The 12,309-nt window shown below is 34.1% G+C and overlaps 1 protein-coding gene across 1 annotated transcript in view; it reads right to left on the minus strand.

The window, feature by feature from the left end:
• Positions 1 to 12,309, minus strand: part of LRRC40 (leucine rich repeat containing 40) — an 89,323-nt gene that overhangs the window by 22,333 nt on the left and 54,681 nt on the right. The window contains exons 8-11 of the mRNA XM_007948316.1: positions 11,359 to 11,446; positions 11,216 to 11,261; positions 3,871 to 3,979; positions 685 to 792 (exon numbers count right to left, since the gene is read on the minus strand). Of these exons, the coding sequence (XP_007946507.1) occupies positions 685 to 792; positions 3,871 to 3,979; positions 11,216 to 11,261; positions 11,359 to 11,446 (351 nt within the window). The remainder of the gene's footprint in view (positions 1 to 684; positions 793 to 3,870; positions 3,980 to 11,215; positions 11,262 to 11,358; positions 11,447 to 12,309) is intronic.

The following is a 12,309-nucleotide window of genomic DNA, read 5'->3' on the forward strand; positions in this document are numbered from 1 at the left end:
ATGGACACTGGGAAGAGGTAACTATGGGGAGGAAGTGGGAGGGGAGCTGTTGCATTGTGGTAAACTGTGGTCAATGTCATGAGACAAAGTATATGTAAACTGCTGTATGGAAAGTGAATTTGCTCTGTAAATCTTCACTCAAATCACAATAAGTAAATAAATAAATAAAAAGATATATTAAATCGTACAAGGTATATGCAAACAACTTCTAATTACTGCAAGTGAAGAAGTTTTTCTGGGAGGAAAATATTAACAGGGTTCAGTTAAATTTTTTTTTTTTTTGCTTTTATTATCAGCTGAAAAATTCAGTAGCTTGACAATTCATTAACATAAAAACAAAAAAGCAAACTATCTTATTAATCCACATAGACCTGGCATTGGATAGTCTTATTTAACACTTTTCCTCTAAATCTTAATTATATGGGAGGAAAATAATTCAGTATTTTTAATATTGTAATATCTATTTTCCAAGTAAAAAATGTAAAGTTTCTTTATATTTGTATACCACTGAGAACAAATTTTAAAATTTTATTGGGAACATTTAATGACATTTGCTAAATCACTCTAATATTCATAATGTAAGAAATTTTGTACATATTCAAAATTTTAAAACTATGGCAAATAACTATTCTTGTAACTAAGATATGAAGTCACAATGAAAATGGCATTATCAACAGTTCCTACCTTTTCGGAATTTCACATAGTTGATTCTTACTGAAGTTAACAGAAGTGATAATGTTGCTTTTTACTGCATCAAACACTTCATCGGGAATCAAAGTTGTTTGTTTATCACTAAAGAAAAAGTAGTTAAAAATGAATCATTTTCAGCAGTCCAGAAAGATAAGATTATTACTCAGTTTGTAAAGGCCTTTAAATATTTTATAAGCAAACTTTTCAAAGTTGACTTATTAAGTTTTGTGGAATGCCACACAAGCCTGCTAATCCACAAAATGTCCACTATTAGGAATTCAGACAACATACTGTGCCATAACACATACTGCCACAACTTACCGGCATTCAAAGATACCTAGAAGTAATATGGATAGCCCATCCTCTGTCTCTCAGTAGGATATATCTATCATTTTAAACGCTGGTTGTTGCCCTTTTTTTCTGGTAAAAACTTAAAAACTGGTTATCAGTCAACTTTTTGGGGGTATATAGTTTACCGCAAGATAACAAATTTTGAAAATTCAATATTATGCCAAACTAAACTAACTTTCTCTCATAACTTAAAGTACTTTCTCTTTCATTTAATATGTAACAAGGTAGACAAAGTAATGGACTGAGACTGAACTATTCCTGGTTCTGTAAATTACCTTTCCTGAACCTTAGTTCTGTAAAAGTAGAATCTGAATTTATACCACATCTTTTGCAAATGTAAATATAAATAAATCTTTTTCATTAAAATTTTCAATAAAATATAAACTTAATCTTACACAAATTAACAGAATTCTGACATTTGCAAATATTACACTTCCTTGATGTTATAATAATCCTTACATTCTTTTTTTTTTTTTTTTAACAGTTTTTAATGCTCAACACAATGTCACTGACTTAAGGGAAACATAAATGAAATGGCAAATTAACTGTGCTAATAAGGTAACAATATTGTATATAATACGTAACAAGAGAGAATTATGTGAGAAGGGCAAAATAATGCAGATAGGCAAAAGAACTGTCAGGATTTCACAATTATTTTGCCTTCAAATTCTGCTTTAGGACTCCTGAGGTTCAGATATAGATTTCTCTCTTTCATCAGAAATGATCAACTCATAGAAAAGTGATTTATGCTAATCAAACATGGAATATTCATGCTAATTTTAAAATTTAGTTGAATGCATTTACGTTTGAGATAGGGAATTAATTTGTATCTTAAATAGGATACACCTTTCCAATTAAAGTCTCTAAAAAAACCCAAATTACAATAAATTTAGAATCAGCACTACTTAAAATGTATAGTTTATAAGTTCTCTGTATTGTGTTTCTGTGATGTATGTGTCTGAAAACAGTAAGAATGGTTATCTCAAATGAAATTAATACCACTACATAAACTATTTGAAGGATTCAAAGCAACAGCATGTGTAAAATACCTGGTATAGTATCCAGAACAAAACAGGGAGTAACTAAATGGCATCCATTCAGGGTGGAAGAACTGGTAGCCAGTGATGTCAATAATTCTAAATTCCATGAGGACAGGAATCAAGTCAGTCTTCAGTGTATTTATAGTGCCTAGAATGGAACCTGATACTTAGTAGCCTCCAAAAATATCTACTAAATAAATGGATATATTATGTGGAAGATATGTTAAGTTGCCATACTATGGTAGGAGGGAAGAGAACAAAAGTATGAATACACAGGGGTACTACCTAGTGTTAGAGTGTGGCAAAAGAAAGCTAGTTTACCTTTTTCATACATAGATGAAAGGATAGTAGGCAAGAGGTGAAGCTCATGTGAATGGAATACATGAAATCTGAAATTGAGACTCTACTCAGACTGCTTAGAAGGGGGTTCCTAATGACACGTCAAGGATGTGAGGCCAGACACTGATGCTGGCTGCACAGATTCTTGAATAAATCTAGTTACCTCACTTGAGTTTGCATTTCTTCTGTATTCTTGCTATAATACCCAGACATAAGCAAATCACTGCAAGAGCCTTGATAGTATCATTTACATTTATTATTGTCTAAAAGAGTACCAAAAGAACACTTGACAACCACCTTTAATCTTTGCATAGGTATCTTCCTTCCCTACTCTAATACATATTCATGGTTTTATAAAAGTTTTAGGCTTTTGACTTAAATCATATACTAATTAATACTGTAACTGTTTCAGTATTAATATATGTGTACCAGAACACACAATTATTGTATTATTTGGCTGTTGTTTTGGTTACTTTGTGCTGCTCTAACAGAAAATACCATGGGTGGAATGGCATTAACCAACAGAATTTATTCTCTTACAGTTTTGGAGGTGAGCAGTCTGAGTTCAAAGTGCCAGGTTCTAGGGTTTGGGTGAAAGTCCCTTGACCTTGGATTTCGGCTCGCCCTGTTGCTCCAAGCCCACTGAAGCTAGAGGCGTCTCTTCACTCAGGCAGCGGCTGGCTGCTTAGGCTAACAAGCCCAAGGTCAACAAATAAAATGGCACAGTCCTAATATTAGCAAACCTCATGGCAGGCTGCTGAACAATGACTCAGCTACATGAAGGATTCAAGCATGCCATAAGCTGGACACCTTCCTCAAAGATGCTTCTTACGTACTAAAAGCAGACCACATCCCTAAAGAAGCTACTCAGCTGCTCCAGTAGATTCCACCATGAAGTTACTTACCAATCTCACCATGGAAAATAACTACATCCAGCTGCCCAGCCACTCAAAACCAGGCCCACCAGCCAAGGTGACACATAACCTTACTACCACAACTGTGTATTCAGAGAAATTGATAGGGTATAACCATTCATGCATTGCCTTCTATTCAAAGTGTTCATTAACTAAATACTATTTTTTTTATTAACATAGAACCCCAATATAAAATTCTCTGTGGGTGCTGATTACTAAGTCAGAGACGCCTATTACCACTACTGTTACTATTTAACTTTTATTATAAATGCCCCTTACAAAAATACTAGTATTAATAACTATTTATCTGTCTATTAAACATAATAAACACCAATCACCTAAAGAATGGGCAGTTAAGCTCACTATACTTTTAATAAGCTTTTATCTCATCATTATTTTTGGAACTGCTGTTATTTTAAATCAAGTACTATTGTACGTTGATGAATTCTTCCTCATCAACTGCCCTTTGTCTCAAAAATTACTTCTAGGATGTCTCCCACATCCTATGCAATGTTTTTAAAAAATGAGTAACATACCTATAGTCTAATATTTTTAATGTGGTTATAGCATGTACATTGATTCTTGATTCACTTGGTAGTGTCATGGCCGTCTCAGTAACAGAGTCACATTGGGTAGGTCCATCATCTGGCAAAAGAAAAAGTTATACAAAATCAGTATTTATACTACAAAATATTTTTTGAATTTTTTATAACATGTATAAATAGTACAAATGATTTCTAGAGATTACTAGTGAGAATACCTTTACTTATATGCATTAATTTCAATAAATCTGGATCTGGAATCTATTATTTAACTAATAGAAAAGAAATAATGTTATTACCTTATGACTTCAAATCCTTTTAATCAATCCTGCTGTAAGGAAATTTAGAAGAAAGAACTTTCAAATAATAACTACAATTTCTTAGAAGAAAAACATCATTCCTTTTAAACAAAATAACAGAGTCCATTAAAAGGAATTTGATCAGCAAAAGAACAATATTATTTCCTACAGATGCGTACCAAATAGGCATATGCCAATCTTTTCAGTTAAGGATACAATGAAGCTGATTATCTTCAGTCACTTCAAAAATCTGGCAATTTGCATAATCAAGTGAATTTCTGGTACATTATGTATGTCATTTTTCAAGACATTTTCCTAACATACCTATATACTCATACATACACACAGTACCAACCTTCTTACTAATCTCGAGAGACTGTTTAATACTGCCATCATATGGCATAAAAAATAAAATACACATTTGAAAGTGGCTTTGTGGTTTCTTTACAAAAAAGACTCACAATCTAGAGAAATAAAATAAGACTATTAATTTTCAACAATGTGGAAAAGCTGAAACAGTCCCAGAATTCATACATAAGAGCAGAAAGTATCCCAAAAGATCACAAAGAAATATTATACCTCATCTTGCCTCTGCCCAACAGGCATGCAATAAACATTTGTTGACTATTACTGAATACGTTTCTTTTGCATTCAGCTCATCAGATTGATAACGATTCAACTATTTTCCCTGTGCAAATGTCATATGAATACCTTTAATCACAGATGTAGGACTGAATGACAGAACATAAAATAAAAATAAAAGACATAAAGGGAAACATTAAGATCAAGTGAATGCTTTGGTATTTAGAAGTTCCCTAGCAGTTTGCAACAAAACCCAGCATTATTTTTTTAAATACACATGATTATCTGAATACTGTCATGATTATATACTGAGAGAGGATTTTTCTCAATCCTTTTCAAAGAGATACTTTTAATAATCAGCATCAAGGAGACTATAAAGAAGGAAGCTATTGTCTCTGGAAAAGGAAGTGGTATGAAAGGAAATTTACTTTTCCTTATATATCCTCTTACATTAGTTGAATTTTTTTAATCATGTGCATTTGTTATTTTTTTAATTATGAATCCTGAAAAAAAAATCAATTAGGCATTGAGCACCAAACACAATGAATAAAAGTGGAACCACACCAAGGTACATTATCATGAAATTTCAGAATAGCTAGATAAAAACAGGCTGTTATTGTTATGAGTTGCCATCGAGTTGACTGATTCCAACTCATGGTGACCTCTTTTGTGCAGAGTAGAACTGCTCCACGGGGTTTTCAAAGCTGTGACCTTTTGGAAGCAGATCACCAGGCCTGACTTCCAAAGTACTTCTGGGTGGATTTGAATTGCCAGCCTTTCAGTTGTAGTGCAACACTTAACCATTTGAGCCACTCAGGCATTCTTAAATACAGGTTAATATCCTTCTTTTAAGGTCAGCTGACTGGCAATCTTAATTTCACTTGCAACCTTAATTCTCCCTTGCCATTAAGGTACTAAACACACAGATGCAGGGATTAGGTTGAAGCAGTCATTATTCTGTCCACCACAGGCTGCAAAGCAAGGTGACCTTGGTAGCACAATAAGAACTGAACTCAACCCAGATATTAGAATCAGGTGATGTAGCTAGGGCAAAGGCAGTTTTTAAAATCAAATTAAATAAATGAGCTTAAATTTTATGATGACATAGTTGGAGTAAGCATCCATTTGGGAACTCTAATGACTTTGCAGGCTCTCACCCTGGGTAGACCACCAGTGGAACACATCTCCCATCAATAAACTAGAGATAATGGAAGTTGCCTTTATTCAACATCCTTCACCTTGAGGTCCTCTGACATCCTTACTTAAAATATGTCCTTGGACCTTATCACAACTATAAAAAGTTTAAGATTTGCATGTCAAAGTGTTAATTTTTGCAAGCCTCCAACCTAATCCCCAAGAAGGTACTTTATAAACAGTGAAAACAAAAATTTAAATTACAGCCCATTGATATGTTTTTTAGGATATTAGTTTTTACATATAGAATAATGAACATTTTTAAAAGTAAGTAGATGCTGGGGTTATTTGAGAGCCTATAATAACAAGACTCATCTATCAATAAGAATGTGAAACAGTATCTAGATGTGTAAAGGACGTAGGGTACTTTCACACATACTACCACAAGAAATTTTGCCTTAAAAATAAAGAAGGTATTATATTCATTTTACAAATACAGAAATGTAGGCTCAATATAGTAATAAATATATCAACTAAAATCTAAACAAAACAAAAAAATCTCATCTGTGGAGAATGGTTTAAATACTCTGAAGTCACTAAAAGATTGATCTTTAAAAGAATAATTATAGTTTATAATTATATTTGTAGGACAAATGGGATTTTCAAATTTACTTTGGGAGTGCTGGTGGCGTAGTGCCTAAGGCATTTTACTGCTAACCAGAAGGCTGGTGGTTCAAACCTACCAGCCACTCCTCGGAAGGAAGGTTGGGCAATTTCCTGCCATAGTAATACTGCCTCGGAAACCCAAGGAGGGGTCGCTATGATTCGGGTCTGACGCAACGGCACTCTGTTCATTCATTCGTTTGTTCGTTGGCTCCTACCAAAGGATTAACAGTACTTTATAGAACGTTCTTCCAAATTCCAGATGACTTCCTGGGCTACTGCATAAACTCTAGGAAGAATATACATTAATCCATTTGTGAGGAGTAAGTTTTTCAGGCAAGCCAGAAGGCCATGGTTTTCTCCATTCTTCTCCTTGTTGGCATCTTTAGGCTTCAGAACAACCCCACACTCCCATGGGGCCTGATGCTTGTTAGCAGGGTTAAAAAGATACACTTCTGGGCTAAACCAGAATTCTTCAGGTCAGTGGAGCATGATGCACTAGGATACTGTTGTTGTTGTTGTTGGTATGTGCCATCAAGTCGGACCCGACTCATAGCGACCCCTCCTTGGGTTTCCGAGGCAGAATCACTATGGAAGTAGATTGCCCAAACTTCCTTCCGAGGAGTGGCTGGTGGGTTTAAACCACCAGCCTTCTGGTTAGCAGTCAAGTGCCTTAGGCACTATGCTACCAGAGCGCCACTAGGATATTAGCAAGGTTAAAAAGATACAATTAGTCACTTAGGTTGGGGCAATATAACAGCTGGGAGAGGGCATTTTTTGAGTCACCTCATTTATGGTGCCAGCAGGGCAAATAAAGCATAAGGTTACCGCCTACCTAGGTGCAACTACCTGACCAGGGGGAGACCAACGGTAGGTAGGATCCCATTTAAGCCTCTCAACCGTGGTACAAAGTGGGGAGTGCAAAGAAGTACTGACATCTCTGCCTAGATAGCTTTTGAAGGAGTGGTGGTCATGATGGAACTTCTGCTGTATGCTGTCTGGATCTTGTAAGTAATAAAAGCTACTTTCTATGTGCTAATGTGTGCTTGGTCTCTGATTGAGGACATAATGTTTGTGAAATACTCCATATTAGTTGTTGGTGTCCTTTTTCTAATGGTCTTCTGGCTATCTAGAAATCAGGGACAACCTATGAGTACCACAAAGATTTGGAATTGTCTTATAGTCACGGTGTGGTCAAGCACCTGTGTTGTCCTACACCACTCCAAAAATTAATATGCTTTTCAAGATAACAAGATTTTTCTTTTATGCAAAAGAGTATGCATCTATATTTGAAGTATCATAGACAACTGCCTTTTAATATATTTCAAATATTCTAAGATTATTTTTCAAATGGTAAGTAACTGCATGCTTCTGGATTGTTCAGCATCCTCAAAATAATCAGTTTCTATTGTAAAGTCCTCTCATTTCAGTATAAAATGTTTATCTTAATCTGCTAATATCTCTTGAATCAAATAACCAGCATGTTTTCAGTTTTCACTAACTCAATTTCTACCTCTGAATTTGAGAATTAGTAAGAACAAGGAGAAAAAAGCTGAACAAAAAAAAAGTTAACCTCAAAGTGGTCCAACACTGTCTTCAGAGTTCTAGGAAATTCAGGGACAATTAAATCCAATTCTATTCTATTGTTGAAAAGCCTTCAATCACAACCCCCAGAATTCTGATTTAACTGGCCTGCAGTCTGACCTGAACATTGTATTTTTTAAAAGCTTCACAGGGGATGGTCCTTTCATTGACCATCTTTCACCGAAAAAATACTTATTACTTATAGAAAATTATGCCTTGGTAAGGAAAGATTCTCAAGTCTTTTAAAAAGATTTCCATTATATCAGTAGAGTTTTGAGAAAGAATTAAATTAGCTGCATGAATTCTATCTGCCATCCTTGCACAGAGGTTGTGTAGCAGAAATGTTTGTACATAAATGTAACTTACATGAAATTCCTGCTGGTTTTGGGGATTGGTAAGAATTTTACTATTCTAACTAATTCATGTCAGATTTATCAAAATTTTCTGGAGAAGAAAGAAATCTCTTGCAGTGATAGGGAATAGGCTATGAAAATCATTTTTGCAATATATTTGATGGGCAAGATGGAAAATGAAAACTTCTGAACCATGCAATTAGTTATGTGACAATGACTGATTGGCCAGTGCTAGGCTGGGTAGTAGGTACATAAAGATGGAATTATGAATACCCTGACAAGTCCATGAGGAAAGAAATGAGTCTGAACAGTACAATACAGTCAGCGGTAAAATTCAGGGCATGGCATACTGTATACTTTAAGTAGTTAGATATGGCTCTGGCACAGGGAAGATGTTAGAGAGTTAAACACCTGATGATTTCACATCATATTGTTTAAGCCTATTCTCTTTGTGCTGGACTGACATTAAAGGATTTTAAGCAGGGGAACTGACATCATCAAATTTTTATTGGAAAAAGAAAAATCTGAAGACCAAAGAAATTAAAGAAGGAATACTGGTCAGGAATGAAAAATACTCTTAAAAGAAAAACAACAGAATGTCATTTATCACCTTAGAAAAGTTCCCCAGATTTTCTCTAATAACATGGGACAATGATACTGCTCCATACTAGTACAATAAGTATTTTATAGTATAAAAAAGGGTTATACATTTGGAAGTTTATTAAAATTTATATTTCAAGGTTTTCAAATTAAAAAAAAATATGAAATAATATATATAATAGGCTAACTTCGGATTTAATTTCTTCAACTTAAAAGAAGTGAAATGTTTTTGAAGCTAGAGCAATATCCATCTAGCTTTCAAATCATCTAATCAACCAGTCAATAAGCATTTACTAAATGTCCAAGATGAGTCAAGTTCTTATATTCTGATGAGAGCAAACCACAATAGAGTATATTTAAGTACTAATAATCACTTTTAATGCCTTGCTACAAGGTAATAATTTGAAAGATAAGCTCAACTAAAGTCTGTATAATAGAGCACTTAACAATTTATCTCTAAAACAAATAATAAAAATAAAAATACTACTCATTTTTCTTCCACCCTGCTCTCCCACACTGACTCTGGGCTGGTCTTACAACTTAGTTTGGCCAATAACACATCAGCAAATGTGTTGTGAAAAGCACTTACACATTGCTATCTGCCCTCTTTCATACTGGTCTTGGGGAATCTACAACCACTATGTATGAACAAACTAGGACTTGCCAAGATAATGAGAGGCATTTGTCTCAACACTCAAGTTGATAGCCTCAGCTGACTGCCAGACATGTGAATGAAGCCATCCATACCAGCTGACCACAGACATATAATTAAACTTCATTTAAGTCTGGCCCAGACCAGAAGAATAAATGCCCAAAAGAATCCAGTCCAAACTGATCACCACTGGAATAGTGAGCTAAATAAACAGCTGTTGTACTACACTGGTATAACTAATTTTTTTCTTAATGCTTTAGTTTATACCATAATAATAGACATAATATTAGAACTGGGATATATCACACTCTAAATGAAGCATTAAGAATTAAATTTATAGTATAATTTTCACTTTTGCTGCATGCTCATCTAAATTTATAATATCTTTAAAGAATGTATTTGTCTTTATATTTTGTTAGAACTTAACAAAGCTATACATGCAGAGTAGATACTCAAATAGCTGTTATTATGCTGCCCAGTCAATAGAACCCATAAATATATTCTGAAAGTCAAATTTTGCTCCTTTTTCAAAGGCAAAGCACTAGATGTTTATTGAATCGTTGTTATTATGTACACCTAAGGAAGGTTGGGCAATCCTACTTCCATAGTGATACTGCCTCGGAAACCCAAGAAGGGGTCGCTATGAGTCGAGGCCGACTCGACGGCAAACAACAACAATTCCTCATTTAAGGAGCTCTGGTGGTATAGTGCCTAAGGCATTTGACTGCTAATCAGAAAGTTGTCGGTTCAAAACCATCAGCCACTCTGCAGAAGGAAGATGGAGCAATCTACTTCTGTAAAGATTTACCACCTTGGAAAGCCAATGGGGGTTGCTATGAGTCAGAATTGACTTGATGGAAGTAGGTTCGGTTTTTGGTTTTGGTATTCCTCACTTATCAACAATCATGTTATCTGATACTTCACATTTATGACAACAGTAAAAAATATACAATTAGATTATTTTTCACATTAACTATATACTTCTGGCAGTAACAATTGCTGAGGCATAAGATGAGAGTAATGCTGGCTTTAGTGATCATGCTTAATTAGTGATAGTTAAGGTTATGTGTCAACTTGGCTAGGTCATGATTCTCAGTAGCTTGGCAGTTATGAAATGATGTAAATTGGGAGTTATGTAATGATGTCATCATCTTCTATTTTGTGATATGATGTCCTCTATTTTACATAATGCCGATTTTCACACAGGTTTTTGAAACCTAACCATGGATGTAATTGAGCAGTGGGTATATTTTCTTATCGGTATACTATAAGATCAATCAAAGAAATTAATGATAGAATATTATCATTGTGAGTTTAAGGATGTTTTATAACCTTAGTATACTTACTGTTTCCCTTCCACAGACCATTTCCTCTACATATTTATACTCAAAGTTCATTTAAATTTATTTACTACTAACCCTTTACCAACTTTTCTATTATCCTTCAAAATATGAAGTAAAATAGAAAATTACCTCTGATTTTGCTTCGTAGATATTTCAGGACTTCTTGGGTTCCTTTCTGGAAGAGTAGAGAAAAAAGATACATATTCACTTAGATCAAATGCATGTCTGAATTTCAAATTAAAAATAAAGAGCTGAATTCTAAATATACTTACATTTATAATTTCTCTCCGAATGGTTCTCAAAGGATTTCCTTCTAGTGCCAAGAATTTCAAGTGAAGGTTTCCCAATGAATAGGGTAAACTATAAAAGTTAAAATTCATTTCAAGGAAAATATTAGATATAAGTATAAGTCAATCAAATAGTTGACTATAAAGCTAACAATGCAGAACAAATTATATATAACAGTCTCAAAGGAGACCCAAATAAAGCAGTCCTAAAATATTTCTCTTATAAATGTACATGACATTCATATAGGGAATATCAAAGTTCTTGCTTTTAAGAGCTATAACCAGAATATGATAAACAGGAATTATCATACATTGCTAGTGAAAATATAAAATAGTACACCCACTTTGGAGCACAATCTTTTAATGATAAACATACATTTATGATATTACACTCCTTTGTATTTATCCAAGGAAAATGAAATCCCACTCCTACATAGTTACCTAAGCAAAATGAAAATACTGTCCAAATAAAAACTTATATATGAAAGTTCACAGCAGCTTTATTCATAATGGCCAAAAAACTGAAAACAACACAATGTCCATCAACCAATGAAGAGATAAATTATGGTACAACAGAATACTATTCAGAAATAAAAATGAATATATTAATACACAAAAGCACACAAATGAATTCTGGGAGCTTTATGCTACATGAATAAAGCCAGACACAAGACCTATATACTGCATGATTCCATTTATACGAAAATCTGGAAAAGATAATTACAGTGACAATGCATGGTTGCTAGGGGATTAAAGTTTGTGGAAGGGATTGACTATAAATGGCATGAGGAAACTCTAGGGAGATAGAAATGTTTTATATGACTTTGGCAATTGTGATCTCTTGCTTTCTTCATGGATAATGTTCTTGATATCTTCCCATAATTCATCTGGCTTTCGGTCGTTGGTGTTCAATGCATCAAATCTATTCTTTAGATG

Source organism: Orycteropus afer, unplaced genomic scaffold (assembly GCF_000298275.1).
Source record: "Orycteropus afer afer isolate SDZICR_OR568_19922 unplaced genomic scaffold, OryAfe1.0 scaffold00213, whole genome shotgun sequence".
In the NCBI taxonomy this organism is placed as follows: domain Eukaryota; kingdom Metazoa; phylum Chordata; class Mammalia; order Tubulidentata; family Orycteropodidae; genus Orycteropus; species Orycteropus afer.